This window comes from Stylophora pistillata, chromosome 7 (genome assembly GCF_964205215.1).
Source record: "Stylophora pistillata chromosome 7, jaStyPist1.2, whole genome shotgun sequence".
Classification (NCBI taxonomy): domain Eukaryota; kingdom Metazoa; phylum Cnidaria; class Anthozoa; order Scleractinia; family Pocilloporidae; genus Stylophora; species Stylophora pistillata.
This window is the reverse complement of record NC_142525.1, coordinates 2,703,697-2,722,783: the sequence shown is the minus strand read 5'-3', so window position 1 is coordinate 2,722,783 and position 19,087 is coordinate 2,703,697. Positions and strand designations below refer to the sequence as shown.

Sequence of the window (19,087 nt, the reverse complement as noted above, 5' to 3'; positions counted from 1 at the left end):
GGAAATCCCAAGCAATTGGTTAGAAAGAGCGAAACCAAATCCGCGTTTTCCGTTGCAGAAGCTAAGGAGACGCTGACGCTGCAGTTACCGACACTTGAAAGCAAACACGGCCAGCCTTTTATAAGCTCCAAATCTAAGAGATTCTCTGGACATTGCTGAGAATTATGGTCAGTCTGTACTAAACTTCTTTATTCCTTTGGATCGAGTGCTCTTTTTGTCGGCGGTAAATCGTGCGCCGCTAAGCTGGGGTTGCATGGAAGAGGTCAAACAAGCATCACGTTCAAATGTGAAGGGGAATTTTGGGAGGGCAAAGCCGCAATAGCGCGAAAAAATATCGAAAAACATTGCACCACAACACAAAAGTGGGCGACAACCCTGCGCCGCAATGCCCACTGCAGTATCCGTGATTTAAAAAGTGCATATACTCAGACAACAATAGCACTGAACAGAGTTACATTTCACCCTTGTATGCATGGAGATTATGGATTTATAGATACGTAATACTGATTGCCAAGTACAATATTAATTTCGTAGGTCGCATGTTTCCCCTCGTTTTATCAACTAATGATTTCAAGTCTTCAACATAAAACCGAACTGGGGGGGCAGAGATTTGATTGAACAATTGATAACTATGGCCTGTGTGTGGTGTTCCATATCATGTCGTTCTTTTCTATACTATGCAGTGCTATGCACAGGCAGCCCAAGCTCACTACTGGAAAAGCGGACGTAACTCTTACCGTGTTGCGCAACGTTTTATATTTATAAAGGTTTGTATGGGATGTTATCGGTTTGCCTTAAAAGAAGGAACAAATGTCTTGTTTTGAGCGAAAATGGACTTACCTTATTGCCTTGTTGTTTTCTTTGTTGATTCCTAGCGTCTTAGGCCATTTTGAAGTGTTTTCGGCGAGTTAGCGCTATGTTGGTGTTCAACTGCTATGTTGGTGTTCAACTGCTATGTTGGTGTTCAACTTTTAGCAGTTGAACACCAACATAGCGCTAACTCGCCGAAAACGCTTCAAAATGGCCTGAGACGCTAGGAATCAAAAAAGAAAACAACAAGGCAATAAGGTAAGCCCATTTTATTTCAAAACAAAACATTTTTTTTTCACTTTCAAGACAAACCGATAACACCCCATACAAACCTTTATAACTATAAAACGTTGCGCAACACGGTAAGAGTCACGTCCGCTTTTCTAGTAGTGAGCTTGGGCTGCCTGTATGCTATGCAATGAAGCGCAAATAATTTCGGTCGTTCATGTTATTTAATCTATACGTGTCTGATCTATTTAGGTAAGTCTAACTACATAGTAATAATTTGAATGTATCAACAAAGTTGAAATGGTAAACTGGCCACCGTTACGGTTATAAAAGCTGACGTTTCGAGCGTTAGCTCTTCGTCGGAGCGAATAGAGGAATTGTGGGTTGTGTGTGCTTTTAAAGGCAGAAAATGGAGTTACGTGATTGGTGGGAACATAGCAACGAGAAAAACACGAATAGATTAGTGGAATGAAAAGCGTTCGTTGATACCTAGTTATTCTTTTAAACAGAACAACAAGAGAAAGTTAAATTTTTTCCGAATAGAATATGAGTTCAGACTGAACAGTTCAGAGGATTATAAATGTTATACCCACTAGCCACCAGTTCATCTTTCAAATATTTTTTGCACGCGCGAAACTGCTTTTGACAAGTCACACGACTCAGTATACCCCTGCGTGAATAGGAAATATCACTGGATATTCCCCGTGGTGATAGAGGACATTTTTTGTGTGTGCAATTGTTCATGCAGTCGAAAGAGAGAACGCCACCGAACTGGGTCAAATTCTCGGCCAATGAAATGAGTTGACTCCAACATATTTAAATTAATGATAAACGTGATAACCTGCATTTGGCTTCAGGATACTCGTGCACGTTAATTTGTCCGTGGAGATTATCTCTTCCTCGAAATAAGCAATTTCCGAAAGGGAAACTTGAGGAAAACTCTCCGCCTCGCAAACAGATGATATCGGTGCACAGAAAAACATCCAATCGCATTTTCGTGCTAACTTGAAGCCATTCTTCCCTGAGTAATATTTTTCGACCAAATTATTAGGTTGCGTTACGTAATCAGAAGGTATATATTTTCGTTTTTTCATGGGAAATTTATATCCGCTATCTTGTCACGAAACAAGGTCCATGTTTCTAGACTACCTGATGGCTTATATTTCGCGATGGCTGGTGTGAGACGTTTCTTCAATTTATTCCTTGCGGTGTTTCCATGTACTGATGTTTCCCGCTGGACATAAGTTCATATCAGGTCAATCCTAGTCCAGTCCGATCCATATTTTAAAATGGCGGGTAGCCAGCTTGTCAGTGTCCCCTGGGAGATTTAATCTCTTCCCGTCTCTATATTGGGATTGGCTGGTGTTTTTATGCCACGCATAATTAACGTATCATGTAACTAAGACCTCGAGGCTTATAATATTCCCTAAAGTCAACGTTAGCGCACGCGAGGGCAGTCGAAGAATTTAAGAGGGTAAAGTGCTTATTTTGGGCTCAGATACAGTGATTTCTAGGCCAAGCAACTTCAAATATGGTGAGTGAGCTGAGAAAGCCGTAATTTAACAGAGTTAAGTTTATCTGACAGCATTAAAGCTTCGATTTGAAAGACGCGATCTCTTCATAACTCTCGATGTTTCTATCATTACGCAAGGGAATTCATCCCTTCACTTAAAAATCTGTCTTAATTTCTTGCTGTTTGCACATCCTGTCGTCGGTAACAGTTTCTTGGGGAAATTTTTTCGGAATTAAAACGATGTAGTAATAACTCCCTCGTAGCCTTAAGCAATCCTAACGGATGCAAGCGTCATAGATTTCTGCAGAAGCCTCAAGCTACTACATTTTTCTTTTTAATACTTTAAATTTTTGCACAGGTATACATCATTCCATATTGCGCTTTTTCTTTTAGTAAGCAAACTTGCTAGTTTTTGCAATATCTCTGATGTACTCCACAGTCCGCCATGAGACTCAAGGCACTAAAAAATAACCGGCATCGCTGATGAAGTTTTCAACGCCGAACGGGTGACCATAAATTGAAGATGTATGCAAATTTTGTAGTGTTTGTGTCATACAGACACAATGTCACTTCTCTGCTAGAATTCCTGATCCAGCTCTTTCCGCACCACCATTTTATCTAAACTACGTGAGTTTGTCCTAACTTTGACATCTGCGGAATCCGACATCTTTCTTCATAGAAATTCAATCTGTTAAGATTTTCCTGTAGCTTTCTATTGTTGGACGATGTCCTGCCTTGATGTCTCTCGCTGTTAAAACATAATTCAAGTACGTTGTGCGTACAAAGTTCGAGTGCATGTCCGTGATGTTTTCGCCGGATTATAAAAACAGTACTGTACAATACCGCAAATCTCTGTTTGTCGGCCAAGGTCGAACGACACGATTTCCAGTGTTCGAATGACGCTGCAGTTTCTCACTTAGACAAAAGCCATCAGTTATTGCAGCGAGATTTTTTGTCCTAGAATTAAAGGTTCTTTAGATGCAAGGCTGAAAGCAGTCTTAAGCTACACATCCTTTGAGGTGGTCTTGCCATTAATTAAAGGATGTATTGCTCCAAGCTGAGGGTTTTCCGGGGTCCATACGCAACTGTACATTAGACACCCTAGCCCATAACCGTTCGGTATTTGGAGTATTGAGGGAAAAAAAATCAGGTTTGAGAGGGTTGTGAACTTGAGTTTTGTGACATCGATGCGAAAATCTTCAACCCTCGAGACCAAGGTCTTAAACTTTCGATTTCTACATTTATTTTTGTTTCTCAGCGTGAACCACAAAACTACGTAGAACGGATTGATGGCTACATTACGTAACAAGATACTCTTAAGACCATTTATAATTTATTCATCTGGGTTAGATCACAGGAATATTATTATGCAACAGCGCCATTCGTTAAGAGAAATTTATTGCTTCACTGAGTATATAGAAAAGAAAAATCAAAGGAATGTGGTATCAATCACCGCTTGATCTTGCCCAGCAGGAAATATTGCGTGGTTTCATATTTTTGTCATACACGAGGTTGAAGTTCACCTCACTTCACCTTCGCCTCCAAACCTCTCAAATTTTCAAATCTGAGTAGAATTGTGGAAGAGCGATGCGATGGATTCTGTATCTCAAACTTTAAAGGAAACTAGTGCAAGGCGGGAGTTACCTAGAGTCCAACTTTTGGTAACCTTCCACGCGCAGTCTGTTGCGGATGTTGAGTGAACAACACGAAGAGCGATATAGGACGGCACGACAGTAGCGGAGGAATACTAATAATAATAATAATAATAATAATAATAAACCGGAGATCTGGGTCGGATCGCTCTGCTGCTACTGTGGCGGATTTTACCATTCAGCCCTAGAAAGGGGGGAGGGGGGGTACCTTGCAATAGTATGCCGCTGGATGGGATCGCATTGTCACGACTGGATTGACTCTCACGGGGGTTGAATTTTCAATAGCGTTTTTAGAATAAGGTCGCACATTTTCGGTCTTTTGGGGGGTAATAAAGGTTCTGGTAAGAAGGGATTTAAAATTAGGAAGATTCTCCGATTAAAAACTTGGCATGGGGTCTATAATTGACCACAGAATAGACTTCAATGAGTTATGAGTTTTGTGAGGCCAGGGGCAGACACCCAGCAAAAATTGAACCAAGTTCACTCCCCTTTCCCACCCCCCCCCCCCCCACATACTCGGTATTTAGCACGGATTGAATTAGGCTACTATGCGTAAAAGGCGTAGCAAACCGCCAAATATATTTTGTTTTACCTTCAATAAATCACAATTGTCTTCTCTACGCAGATTTCCTACACATTGTTGATCTCTTTCCTGTTTGGATTTGATGTGACTTGTGGAATAAATGCTGAATGCCGAACTCTACTTCAGCAACACACCGCGGTAAGTGCTATAGGCAGATTTGAAGGTGTAGTCTGATCGTCCGGGTGAGTGTAGTCCTGAGAAGGACTATTGTCGGTGGTAGTGACTGACGTTTCGACAACCTGTGCGGAAGTCATCATCAGAGTCCAGTGAATGATTGTTGTTGTTGATCTCGCGCATCTTACTACCCTTCAATATCCGCGTCGCCCACAAACCCATCACCACACTACGTCAGTTACTAACCAACGTTAAAGACAAAGACGAACCGAGGAACAGACAGGGAACGATTTATAAGATCAATTGTTCCGACTGCCAAGCCTCCTACCTCGGTGAGACTGGCAGAAACCTCACAACAAGACTGACTGAACACAGACGAGCGACGAGGAAAGGTGATGTCAGCAATCACATTGCTGAACACCATCGACTTACCATCCACAACATTGACTGGGACTTTGCGCAATGCCTAACCTACAGCACTGACTATTTTCAACGACTGACTCTGGAAAGCTGGTTTACTAACTTAGAACAGACTCCCCTAAACAGATGTCAACAACTACCCGCTCCATACAAACGACTCATTCACGACATAAACATCACAAACGACCGAAAAAGAACGACCTAACTTTACCGATAGATCGAAACAGACCAATCACGACCGACTTACGTCACTTGAGTCTTACAGCCAATAACATCACGGCAAAACCAACCGATCATTTCACACGAACTGGAATAAGAACATTCTACTGACAACAATCATTCACTTGACTCTGATGATGACTTCCGCACAGGTTGTCGAAACGTCAGTCACTACCACCGACAACAGTCCTTCTCAGGACTACACTCACCCGGACGATCAGACTACACCTTCACATGTTACCCCCGGGTTCAAACCATTTACTGCATAGGCAGATTTGCTATTTTACTACTTTTGTTCTTTTGTTCGGTCCTTATCCAGCCTTCTGTTTTCCTCTTAAGTCATAACAAAGCTCCAAGTGTTGCGTTATATTCTCAAGAAAGCCTGAAAGTTGAGAATCCACTTCTTTGTTTGGCCTTGTCACACAACGTGTTTTCTCGCGTTGCTTGTCGAGCCTAAAAGCATGTTTTGAAGAATATGAAGTGTCCAGTGAAAAAGCTAGTATGTCTAAACGATATTTACTTCTCCTCCTTTAATAGAAAGGTACCTGGGGTTACGTAAATTACAAAGACTTCAAAGGTGAGTTGGATTTTTGCTTTTCTTGTAAATCCGTTAATTTGTGTTCAGGAATCTAGTGTGGTCGCCGAGAGTTTCTCTCCTCGCGCGTTTTTTCGCCCCTTGCGCGTATTCTCCTTTCACGCGTGTTTCACCTAGCGCTCTCCTTTTGTTCGCCTCGCGCTTTCCGCCTTTCCTGTTGGCTACACACAACATGAGAATTTTCACGTTAAGTCGACGGAAATCTTATTATTTTTCTCAGACAAGGAATGGAAATACCATTGCTTGTAACCTAGCTCTTTGATAGTGCTTAAAACTTGACATTACACCGGCAAAATTGATCTGAAAAGGAACCAGCTGTGACGTGGTCTTCGTTATGATCACGCAACGTCGTCAAATGGACTTGGTATTAAATGTGTTTACTTTCTTCCTCGATAGGAACAACAGTCACTCATCCTCCTTTGCCGCGCGTGTCTCCCTTTGCTTCAACCACCGAAGAAGAAATAAACAAACAAATCAACAGAGAGCTTTTTGCCAGTTACACCTATTTATCAATGGTGAGTTTTTAGGACAGACCTCGTACATGTAGCTTGCTTTACGATTTCTTTATTAACATAAAATTATTTGGCATGGAAATTGGACAGGGCTTGACACTAACGGTAGCCCACTAGCCACAGACTAGTAGAAATTCAGTTTTGGCTAGAGGTTTTCAGTTTCCACTAGCCAGTTTGGCTAGTAAACAGACTGAAATTGTCCTAACATCTAAAAACATCTAAGATGTCACTAGCCACTTGGCTAGTAAGTTGAAAAGTTAGTGTCGAGCTCTGTTGGAACCTTTTTTTTTTTTTTTTTGCATCTTATTTTGTAACTAGGCCACGCACTTTGACCGTGATGATATCAATCTGCCTGGGTTCCACAAATTCTTCAAGGAGGCTTCAGAAGAAGAACGCGAACATGCTACGAAGGTATTCCTGTTTTGACTCTAAATCATTTACACCTTGAAGTCAGTATGCTTTTTCTCCATACTATTCTCTACTTTCTAAGGCACTAACAAGGAGAACTTGAATTTGGCTAAAAATCAAGAGCTTCTTTAGTTGGTGATCAGTTCCTATGTTTTCATGGTATTAATGAACGGTTCAGTTGTGTTGTTGTGAGGAAAAATTAAGTGTTGGTCGCGTTTAGGGTTTTGAGGGTCAACCTTCAGTTAGAACTCACTCAGGAATACTGAGTGTGGTAAAAGCGAAATAAAGTTTTTGACGCCTAGTTTTCTAGTAATAGTCGTTGCTCAATTGTTTCTCGCTTTGCTTTCAGTTGATGGAATACCAAAACAAACGCGGGGGCCGCGTCAGGCTTCACGGAATTATGGTAAGTTTTAAGAGTTGGATTAATGACAGCAAATGCTCACCCACCCCTCCCCTAACCCAGCATTAACTCCAACTATTCATCTGTCGGCTGTTGGCGGACATTGATCTAAATACTTTATACTTCCATCTCGAAGTCGCTGAAATTTCCGTGAGATTGATGAATGAAGCGGTCAACTAGAAACTGCTCTCGGAACGAAGTAGAGCATGCGCAGTGAGCCGTCATGGCCGCTGTTGATTAATACGTAGTCGCAATCATACGCATGACAGTTAAATTAAATGATTTTCTGTTCCGCGCGTTTCCTTGGCAGAAACCTTGCAACGATCAATGGGGAAACGGACTGGAAGCCATGCAAGATGCCTTGGCCTTGGAAAAAGACGTGTACCAGGCATTGCTTGATCTGCACAAGACAGCATCATTGAGCGAGGATCCACAGGTAAGCAGTGTTCATTAAATTAGAGCAATTTTCGATTGAGAGTCGTGAAACCAAAACCAAGATAATCACAACGGCCAATCAGAGGAAGAAAAATACCTTAAAGAACCAATGAGAACTCAAGATTAAAACAAAAAAAACTTTCAAAAGGGCGGGAAAATGCGGCCGAGCAAGTCATGATGGGATTTAGTTTTCCGTCTGATTGGATGAGCGAGTGGCGCGAGTTTTCTGGACCAATCACAGAGCGAAGTAAAGCAAAACCAGTGCAATCTCGGATTATATTCGATACTGAATTAAAAAGTGCACTTATGTGTTGCTTGCACCTGGGCTTTATAAGGAGCTCATGTGATTGAATCTTTCTTCCTCCCTCCCCAATTCTCCTCCCCCCCCACCCTTTTAATAACCTCCTTATTTTATTTTTTTAACAGTTACAAGACTTCTTAGAGTCCAATTACCTTGGTGAACAAGTGGACAGTATCAAGCAGCTCTCCAACTACGTTAACACCCTTAAACGTATGGCAAATGCAGGAAACTATGCTCTTGGCGAATATCAGTTTGACAAGATCACCCTTGGTGGAGGGGACGTTAAGTCCTAATTTTTTTTCAATATATCACCTTTTGTGGACTCGGATTGACTTCGTTTTTGATTTTTTTTTTTTTTTTAATAATTTGTAATCAATATCTGGTGCAATTTTTTGGATTCGGTTGGTAGAGGTATTTAGATTACCGACCGTAGTGAAGTTAGTGATTTTAAAGAAGCGTTTCATGGGAAGTGTTGGTATCCTAGGTATGCTCAGTGTCAAATAACAACTTGGTGTGTCTAGCAGTTTGTTGAATCCAAGCTTGCTCATATAGGGGACGCCTCCTGGAGAAAGGAGCGTCCTGCCGAGCCATCACTAGCTTGCCCATAGAGGACGCCTCCTGGAGAAAGGAGCGTCCTGCAGAGCAATTACTGAGAGCTTGTTACGCCGGGACAAGAGAACTCGGCTGTGGTTGTTGAATTCAGTGGCGGGTATAGGGGAGTGGCGCGGGGGGCCTGGGTTCCCCCCCTTATTTTGAGTTTGAAAATGAGCGTAGAGAGAAGAAAAGCCGGTAGCTGAACACACACAAACAAAAACACCTCCCTCCATCCCCTCCCCCCCCCTCTCCACTTAGCTTAAGGTTTGGATCCGCCACTGGGATTTAAGTTGGGGAATTGTCTATTTTGTGAGAGTTGAACAGTGAATGTATTCTACAAAATTGAAGAGATTTTGGGATATGATCTTTTGATACCATAAGTTTAATATAGTTTTTTTTATTTGTCGATGTTTTGCAACTGAATTAATAAACGGTTAGTGACAAATGTTTCAAAATTTAGTCTTTCATTTGTTAATCCTCCATCTTTAACTCTTTGACTCTATGCCAAGAGTGAGCAGCACCTTAGTTTCTCAACCTCGTTCCCAGGGTCTCTCTTCCCTAACTCCAGGTTGCGAGGAGATGAGAGACCCTGGGAACGAAGTTGCTAGGTTATCGTTACAACATTACCCTTGAATCACACTTAAAAGTCACGGGGGTAAATGATCACCAACGAAGGATTGTTCAACCAAAGATTGTTCAACAAATTCTCCTTGTCAGTATCTTAGGAAATGTAAAGCGAACCGTATCGAGGACATGCACACTGTTGTTAGGTATCAAAAGTGATCTTTCCTCGCAGTATTGTGGTATTATTATTTCTCTGATGATTTTATACTGCAGCAGACTATTATTTGTATGATTATTCTAAATAGGAAAACCACTCAGTAAATTGCGCACGGCGACGTTTTCCTGTACTTTCTTTGTTTCCCGCGAGGTGAGAACGTTTCAAAATGATTTCCTTGATAAAGTTAAGAACAGAATGAAGCAATGTTTTCTTCTTTACGCCTAGCACCTGGCAGAGTACTTAACGCTGTCCTTTCTTAGCCCGCTCCTTCCCCCGTTCCCTCGCCTCATCATCACTCCCTGTGCAGTGAAAAGTTAGTTACGACGTGGTCGGCCTGGACACTAGCAACGGGTAGCCCCACGAAATGAATGATCAGTCAGAAATAAATACCAACCCACACGTGTAGGGAATATTTTGCTAAATGGCTTGCTGATTTGCTAAACATTGGCCACAGTTGACAATAGCCATTTAGCAAAATATTCCCTCCAACTGAGACTTGAACATGTACAAATAAAACGGATTTTAAAAGGAGCTCACTTTCTTGCATCTCCTACTCATCGCATAGTAACAGCGGTAGTAGTAGTAGTAGTTATTGTTTATTTAATGTGGCACCACACTTAGCTAGCTACAAGCTGCTTTCCAGGAAGCCCACAGCAAACTAGTCAATAAAAAAATTCCAACCTACATTAAGAATTATGTACATTAAGTAAATTATTATTACAAAAATGATACCGCAAATATAAATATATATTTGTATACATGTGTAGTAAAACAAAGATAAAAAAAAACTTAAAAAAAATCGCATAAATAAACATGACACGCATCGAAATGGATCTCGATATCTAGAAGCTTAAAAAAGTTGTTACTCGCCAGAACAAAGCAGTGACGTGGGTCCTTGTGAGCAGGCTTTCACATGTGGCGCTTCGGAGCGACTGTTTCGAAAGTACGGTCTTGCTGTTTGTGGTAAACATAAAAGAAATAAAAACTATGAACTTTCAGAGCCATCTTGACCCTTATCAAGTAAAATTTACTTTATTATTAGTTTTGTAGAGAAAACAAAGTACGAAAACAAAAAAAATTTTCAAAACACTCGACATTGCGATTGCAAGCTACTCGTCATATCTAACCACGTCATTGCCAAATGACCACCCCGCACGTTGAAATATATAAGCCTTGTGTGGAGATGTTTGTTGCAAGCGGATTACCGTGTTAAAGGTCAACCGGAAAAACACCGGTAAAAACACGCGAATTTCGATTTAGCTCTGTTCTTTGCCATCGTCACGTATAATTGGCAAGAACGACAACTGATATATACTTTCCCAAAATTAAAGGTAAGTGTTGCGTCCTAAAATGTGACTTTTTTGGTCATCATAGGGGTCAAATGTTTACCTATCTCCATCCGAGGGGAATTCTCGCAAAAGAAATTCGTCAAGGGCTGGTATGCCCAGTCTCTAGTCACTCTTCACTTTTGGTGACGTTAAACTGATTTTATTTCGAGGTGAATCATTCAGATATGTAATAATTATAGAATTGTTGAGTCTCACGTCTCACCGTCACTCTATTCCCAGACGTTTCTGGACGCCACAAGATAAAATTCACAATTATTTAACATTGGCACAAAACTAGTTGCCAAATTTATTTTTGATCCACCGAAAAAATACGAATGAAAAAAAGAAAATTTTAATATCGCTCTTTTGGGAAACTGAATTTTGGGTTTCAAAATAAGGATATTTTAAACACTAACGAATTTGTCCAAAGGGGTACGATCGTCTATGGAAAACGTTTATCGGCGAGTGCCTTTCTCGTCATAAGTTGTACTTCACAAGGTTGATAATACATCCATGTTGATATTACTCACAAGTCAACAACTTGTCAGTACAGTTTGTCTTTTATCTTGTGATAGGATAGCATATATTGCCATGTTGTTACAGCTTTCTACATTTTTCACCGCAATTTTGTATTCTTGCGCATTTAACGTACTCACCGGAGATCCTGCGAGAGATTGTGGACAACATTTTACCTCCATTTATCAGGTAAACTCCCTATGATTTCACGCAGTGCAGAAAAGCGCAAAGAAAATTTCCTATCATGGACACTAGTGGCCGATTTGCGATTTTAAACACTAGTGGCCGATTTTGGATTTTAGACACTAGTGGCTTTCAATGCTGAATGCGCTGTCGTGTAAAAGAGAAGTCTCACCAAAATAGAATTGTAATAAAATGAGAAAATTACTTGTTTTAATTTTTACAGCCAGCAAAATTAAAATTAGAAGGAGCCTAGTTTAATCAGTGTTGGAGCCTAGAAGATACACTGATAGAAAGAAATTGAGGTTCTTGATCTAGCCTCTTTATTTATTATCATGACAGAGCTGAAGAACGTCAAAGGTATGCGGTCAACAACGCGGGCTCAGGCGTGCGAGGTTTAAAATCTATCGAAATTTGCGAAAACAACGAGGAGCTGGCATTTAAAACCGAGGCATTTTGTTGTCGTCGAAGGCATTTTTCTATTTCCAGAGTTTTTAAGGATAAAATTAATTTTCGAAATTTTTAGAGGTATACAAAGTTTTGGAAGTTGTTCTGCAAAAGAAAACTTTCAAGGAAAACAACTCTTCGAACCAACATAATAGAAAATCAACCATACCGTGACGAACGACTCAAAATCTGTGTTTCCGCGCCAAAACCTGACACGTGCGCATACGTTATTCAGCTCTGTCTGATTATCATTACTATTACTATCGTTGTCATGAATTTATTTTTGTCAATTTTGTCAATATGCCTTTATTTGTTTCCATCTAATTACTGCTTGAGTATCAATAAGTCACATTTTCTTGAATGGTTTTTCTCTTACTATTACTATCGTAATACTACCATAAATAGGGACCTTAAGCAACCACGACGGCGACGGCAACGAGGACGTGGAAAAACAATAGATCTAATTGGCAGAACAATAGCTCAGCACGTGCGTTTTGAAACTTTGTACATTTCTTAGCCGTCCTATGCAAAACAACAACTTGAAATCGCCAAAATTTGCGTCGTCTGCGAACCGAAACCGCGACGGCAAATTATTTTAATTTCCATTTGGAACTCAACGCCACTTTTATACGTCATGCTGAAGTTGAGCTGTGGCGCCATATGAGACAGTAAGCTCCTGCAGCAATGTTTGAAATTCTAACTAAGAGTAGAAATTCATTTTTTAATCGGAGTCTTCCTTGGCGTTGCCGTCCTGACTGCTTAAGGTCCCTAACATGTGGGTTGCGACAGTAGTAGCCATATGCATGCAATCTGAACCACCTTTTTTTTTTCTTTTTTTTTTCTTTTTTTTTTTTAGCAAAGTGACGACATCAACCAAATTCCAAAGGATGGTGAGCCTTTTCAGGATCAGGTTAGACTGCCATTTTCTCGATTTAGTGAAATATTTAGCAAAAAGAAGGATACATTAGAAGGACTAAAAGCTGTGACGCACGGGCTAGACAGGACAAGGCGTGTGCAGTGGGAAAACTTACAGTCTTACCCAGCTTTTTGTTCTTACTACTCATCTCTCCGTTGTGATCATCCATTTATCCGACAAACATGTATCCACTATATGTAAAAAGATTAACAATCAATTTAAAGTTATGCAAAGATTCCGAAAACTCATCGCCGAAGACATGACTCTATTAAAGCTGTATAAGGCCTTCATCCTGCCGCATTTTTATCACTGCTCCCCTGTGTGGCCCTTTTACGGCACCCGCAATTCTGGTAAAGTGGAGGCCTCAAACAAGCGGATTTTAAGGTTTCTTTTACAAGATTATGAATCCTCGTATGATACGTTACTGGATAAGGTCAACTTAAAATCTCTTCAAGTCAGACGCCTACAGAATGTTCTAATCATATTGTACAAGAGATTATTTTTTACTAACTATCCAGGATATTTGAATGATATGTTTACGTTTAGATCTACGTCCTATAACTTACGTGGTAGTTACATCTTGTCCCTTCCAAAACCTAAACCTACAACTTGTGGCCTTCACTCTTTCTCTTACTTAACTGCTAACTTATGGAGCCCTCTCCCGGACACCTTTAGAACTTCCAATTTTCCAGACTTTCGGCGCCAAATACTTCAGTTTGACTCCTAGCTCATTCATTCATTCATTCATTCTTTCATTCATTCTTTCATTCATTCATTCATTCATTCATTCATTCATTCATTCTTTCATTCATTCATTCTTTCATTCATTCATTCATTCATTCACTCTTATTATAGTACTACTTTAACGGTAGATGGTGGCTCTCATTCTAATATAAAGTTTTCGACTCAGAAATACAAAATCAGGTTACTTTAATTTTCTCTCTACTGGCTTCACAGGCATGGGCATTTGAAGACGTTTATGATCAATTTGGTGAGTTTGGTCAAAGGAATTCATTTTCCTTGTTAAGGATGAATCCGTGATTTCATACTTTTCCTTTGCTTTCCTATATCCAATCAAGCTAAGTCATCACACTACCACTTTTAGAATTGAAGGGGGCGGGGGGGAGGGAGGATAAGAAAGCAAGACTGGGGAGAGCGAAGAAGAGTCTCGCCTTTCCACTTCCCCTTCTTCACAACTCCTTACCAGGTCCCAGCCGTTCTTCGCTTCTTAGCCTCTTCGCTCTTCCCCAGAGACCAAGAGGCAAGTACAGGCCAAAGAAAGTCGTTTCATAGTAGGAATTCAGAGGAATCAGCTCGCCGTTATTGTCGAAGGCGAGATTAACAAGCAGATCAACAAGGAGCTATTTTCCCACTACAGCTTCCTTTCTGTGGTAAGTACTGAATCACGCTTAAAGTTAGAGATAGATAAGGCGTTCTAGCTTTTCTCATCTTGCACGTGGAATTGCACGTGTGACCTCGTACTCGTGTACGCGTGCAGGTTACAAATTGAATCCCGTGCTGTGGTTGATGAACACTGACAGTCAGTTTGGAGAGTCGGTCTGAGGGGGAGAGGGATGGGGGAAATTTGAGCTCTTTTCGTGAGTGGCAGGTAGTTAATGAGCAAAGTTTTAACTTTATTAAAGACAAAAGAGTTGTATAGTTCTTCTCTCTACCTAAGACTGTTAAGTTTTTTCTGGGCCGCCACTCCTTCTAAGTTGCCCACTAATAAGTTCTTCCCGTGACTGAAGGCGTTCCATTTTTATCGCGATGACGTTCATCTCCCTGGTCTCCGTGAGTACTTCAAAGCAGCTGGTGATGAAAGTATGAAGCATGCGCACAAGGTAAAACATTGTTTACTAGAACTAATGATTTCCAAAGAGCAAGAAAGCGAGTTTATCTAGATCTCGCTGGATTAGAATTATCTGAGAAGTTGGTAAAGCTTTCTTCCTTACGCTAAGAACTGCCAAGGCAGCCTAAACAAAAACAATTATAACGAGTAAAAGAAAATGATGGCGAATTAGTTCGCGGGAAGTAGAAAAATGCAAAGGACCTCTAAAAGCGTAACAACGCAAGTTTCTCATTCATCATTGATTCTATTCCTCGCATTTGATTGGTTGAGGACGTAGATCAAGATTTCTCGACCAATTTCATAGAGTAGGAGTGAAGCAAAATCAAAACAATATATTTAAAAAAACTGTTCCATTACTTAGAAAATTTGAGCGTGATCATACTCGTGAGCCAGTTTCAAATAAGGTGCAATACATGTGTTACTAAGAAACTGATACGTTTAATTTTTACTGACCTCGAGATATATATACACTGCATGACGAGGAGCTGCTAACATGTTTTATTTTACATTCCTTCCTCAAAAACAGCTTATGGAGCACTTGCTGAAACGAGGGGGCCGTCTTAAGCTGAATCCAATAATGGTGAGCTGGTGGGGGGAGGGGAGGGGAGGGGTGGTGGCCGGTGGGGCTGACGTTAGTGGGGGTCAAAATGGGGATATACTCGAAGTGTAGAGCTCGCTGGAAAATTCCTTCAACGTAACTGACAGGACAAATAATACCGTAAACTATGGGCAATGCGTTGAATTATCAATGTTTTTTATGTTGTAAACTTAAAAGGATGTATCTTACAAAGGGGCGGGCACTGTCATTCCAGAGCTGCACCCCACAAGTTACCACGTGGCCTTGTAAACTATTACTCATAATGGACGTACACAACCATAATTAAGAACAATAATGATAACAAGCAGTTTTCCTCATTCAGCATTTCTTTGGTAGATTCCATGTCATCATCATTGGGGACGGGGACTGCAGGCAATGGAAGATGCCCTGACTTTGCAGAAAGAACTTTTGCAATCTCTGAGGAGATTGCATGCTTTAGCTGACGAGAGAAACGATTTCCAGGTCTGATTTCTTTGCTTCGTGCTTTTCAAAAACTGTAAGCTAAATCCAAAAACTCGCTCCCAGGTTCTATCCTCTTCTAACTCTCTGGGGCATCCCTTAGAACGAGGTTGTACTTGTTACAGTGCATTTTCTGTTTTGTGACGTCACGAAACTCAATGCAAGACAAATCAACAAGACAATTGCAACAAGACAAATCAACAAACGAACCAATAAGAGATCAGAGTAAACGCAAGATCGGTAGGAAGCGCGGGAAAAACCATGTAACTTAAGACGCGGTTAGTTTTGGTTTTGCGTGATGTCACGTGGTGTGTGTTGTAAACTTTGGACTTGCGATTAGCATGGGATGATCGTCGATCGAGAAAGATAGTTTGTAGTCGGTAGTTTTTGTCATCAGTTACTCTCTTTAAAGTCCAAATGAATAAAGGCTGGTAGTTTGTTTGGGGCTGCGTCGGTGGGGGTAACGAAGTAATTTGGATATATCAACAAAGTTGAAATGGTAAATTGGTCACCGTAACGATTACAAAAGCTGACGTTTCGAGCGTTAGCCCTTCGTCGGAGCGAATAGAGGAATTGTGGGTTGTGTGTGCTTTTAAAGGCAGAAAATGGAGCTACGTTATTGGTGGGAACATGGCAACGAGAAAAACAAGAATAAATTAGTGGAATGAAAAGCGTTTGTTGATCCCTGTGGGATTTAGACTGCCGGTTTGAAAGATGAGCTTTTGTTCAAGATTTTTACGGGTTTCCGTGCTACCTAAGTGTAAGGAAAGACCGCAGATCTCTTTAAAGTCGTTGAGTTGAAAATAGCAGAATAGCAGAATCATCACTGTTGTGGAAGAATAGGTACTGTAGCTAGTGTAAGACATATGTTTACTTTTGATACAAGAGTACACTCTTCTGTACATCATAGTATTTCTAGAGAAAAAAATTCTGAAAGCGTCTCTTTTTATTCCACAGACAACGGATTTTATCGAAGCCAATTTCCTCCGTGCGCAAACAGACCGAGTCAAGCAGCTGTCGGACTACGTCAGCACTCTCAGAAGACTTGGTCGCGATCCTTTGGGGGAGTATTATTTTGACAAGATGGGTTTAGAGGGAATTGTATAACAGTGGGGAGCAGAGATGAAGAAGTAGAAATGAGGGTTTTACATTTGTTTTTATAAGAAACTAACAAAATGAATGATTAATAAAGGAAATTGGTTTCTCAGATAATTTTGAAGCTTGCCTTTCTATGACAGTCAGAGTGTTCAGCGGAATCCACCAGTTTGAAAGAGGGGGGCAGGGAGAGGTGTAGAAAGGAGGGGGTAGGGGTGAAATCGGACGCGCGAGAATACCAGTAGGGGGGGAGGAAAGGGTGAAATTGGACGCGCGAAAATACCAGTAGAAGGGGAGGAAAGGGTGAAATTAGACGCACGAGAATGCCAGCAGGGTTTTGTCATCTCAAGCGAGTTTTTTATCGAGTAGTTCCCGCTTCTATCGTTACGCGTTTACAAAAACACAAAATTCGACCAAAACAGAAAACTGCATGTAAAACCGTCTAAACTGATACATTTTCACGTCTTCAGTAACTACTACAACCCTAATCAATCCGATACAGTGGTAACAACTACAGCATACAGAGGTTTCGCGCGGCTATTCGAGATCAGTGGAGGCGTATAATTGCCGCTCAGCTCGAAGACAAACCCAGCGCCCAAAAAGGAAAACCGAAAACCACATCGGATACCGGTACCAAATCCGAAGACACGTTAGTATTTTTGACGAAAACCGGACACCAAACGCTAAAAAAGCGGAAAATCCGCAAACTGCAATGAACACCAAAACCGAAAAACCGAGGTTTCTTGCATGAAAACCACGAAACCGCTCTAAGAATAGGCAAAACCGCAAAACCAAAGATCCCGATTGTCCCCGGGGGATATTTTGCGCTTTGAGTTTGCGCAAACACAAACATTATCCCTGAGTCTTTGAATGTTGTCCTTCAGTAACATTTTGGATAAAACAATAAAAACACTAATGTGGTCTTGAATTACCGTAAAATATTGTAGAAGTCCGAGCTTTCGCCTCTCAACGGCATCATCAGGGACGGATAAGATAAAATGTTCCGCGAGGGCCGAATAAAAGGGAGAAAAGTGTCACTATACTAATGAGCTAGTGTCACTGCTCCGCGAATTCAATGCATTCTTCTCGGGAGTTAAATCGTTACAATGGAAAACAACCCGGCAAACTTCCGCCTATTTGAAGCGTTTTACATAAGGAAAAACAAACCTACACTTAACTCCCGAGAAGAATGCATTGAATTCGCGGACCTATTGTTCTAACGCCTCCCATATCACATTGGATCCCCCCACAGTGACACTAGCTCACTAGTATAGTGACACTTTTCTCCCTTTTATTCGGCCCTCCGTCCCTAATGATGCCGTTGAGCGGCGAAAGCTCGGCGGTCTACTGACTATGATTTTACAGTAATTCAAGGCCACATTAGTGTTTTTATCGTTTGATTATCCCTGAGTATTAAAGGCAGTCCATCACTTCATAAATAGCTTCTCGAATCGTCCTTCTCCATTGGTCGGATTTGTCGAAGCACTCAGGTGGTTTGCAACCAATCTCTAGAGACACAGATAATAATGGTGAAATGAACAAATGTTGGTGGACGAACAAAAGAAGCTTATGAGATATCCATTGTTTACGTCCACCAACATGGCGGCCATGACGCAACGTGCAAATCACCTATTGCATCAGACACGTCGGTGAAGCGAATCATCAACTACGCCACAATTTTTGACCGATGATCTTGTTTGATTCACTAACTACCACACGCACGGATTACTTACATGAGCCTGAGATCATCTGTTTTTTTCTGCCTTCGACGGCAGACTGAAAACAGAGGTTCTTTCAGTTCGCCCTTAACTCCACTCAGTTGTTGTCATGGAGTAAAAGTTCAGTTTTGCCAGCCACAGGTCGTTTTTTTTTTTAAGTCCCATGATATTTTTCCCGAGGTCTATGGTCTTATTTAGATATTAGTAAAATCAGATGCTTATCAGCTGTTTTTCGTCATGACGTTTGCCAGCCAGCTAAGTTTAGCTTCTGAGGCGGCCGTTTTTAGAATTGGCATTCCTGACTTTTGGCAACGTTGCATAAATACTTTTCGAATATATGGGTTTCTCTCGACCTGCAAGATTAAAAACAGGTGAGCTAACTTGCATGAATGCATTGAGAAGTGTTCTATCGACAA

At 41.0% G+C, this 19,087-nt stretch overlaps 2 protein-coding genes across 5 annotated transcripts; both read left to right on the top strand.

Annotated features, from left to right (window-relative positions):
• The first annotated feature begins 11 nt into the window (after positions 1-11).
• Positions 12-9,239, top strand: LOC111329755 (soma ferritin). 2 transcript variants are annotated; one of them, XM_022934524.2, is made up of 8 exons: positions 12-167; positions 4,829-4,924; positions 6,077-6,116; positions 6,531-6,649; positions 6,965-7,057; positions 7,404-7,457; positions 7,765-7,890; positions 8,316-9,239. In XM_022934524.2, exons 1-8 carry the CDS (start codon positions 165-167, stop codon positions 8,481-8,483), a joined length of 699 nt encoding a protein of 232 aa, XP_022790259.2. In that variant the 5' UTR covers positions 12-164; the 3' UTR covers positions 8,484-9,239. The 2 variants fall into 2 exon arrangements, with proteins under 2 accessions (XP_022790259.2, XP_022790258.2); XM_022934523.2 differs by lacking the exon at positions 12-167 and adding an exon at positions 2,414-2,572.
• Positions 9,240-10,749: 1,510 nt separating this feature from the next.
• On the top strand, positions 10,750-17,070 carry LOC111329754 (soma ferritin-like). Of its 3 annotated transcripts, none has more exons than XM_088728856.1 (9): positions 10,750-10,896; positions 11,469-11,598; positions 12,893-12,946; positions 13,910-13,943; positions 14,249-14,343; positions 14,701-14,793; positions 15,328-15,381; positions 15,736-15,861; positions 16,816-17,070. In XM_088728856.1, the coding sequence occupies exons 2-9, from the start codon at positions 11,485-11,487 to the stop codon at positions 16,963-16,965; spliced, it is 720 nt and encodes a 239-aa protein (XP_088584982.1). In that variant the 5' UTR covers positions 10,750-10,896; positions 11,469-11,484; the 3' UTR covers positions 16,966-17,070. The 3 variants fall into 3 exon arrangements, with proteins under 3 accessions (XP_088584982.1, XP_022790256.2, XP_022790257.2); XM_022934521.2 differs by having other exon boundaries at positions 14,204-14,343; XM_022934522.2 differs by lacking the exon at positions 10,750-10,896 and adding an exon at positions 10,907-11,063 and having other exon boundaries at positions 14,204-14,343.
• Positions 17,071-19,087: the final 2,017 nt, after the last annotated feature.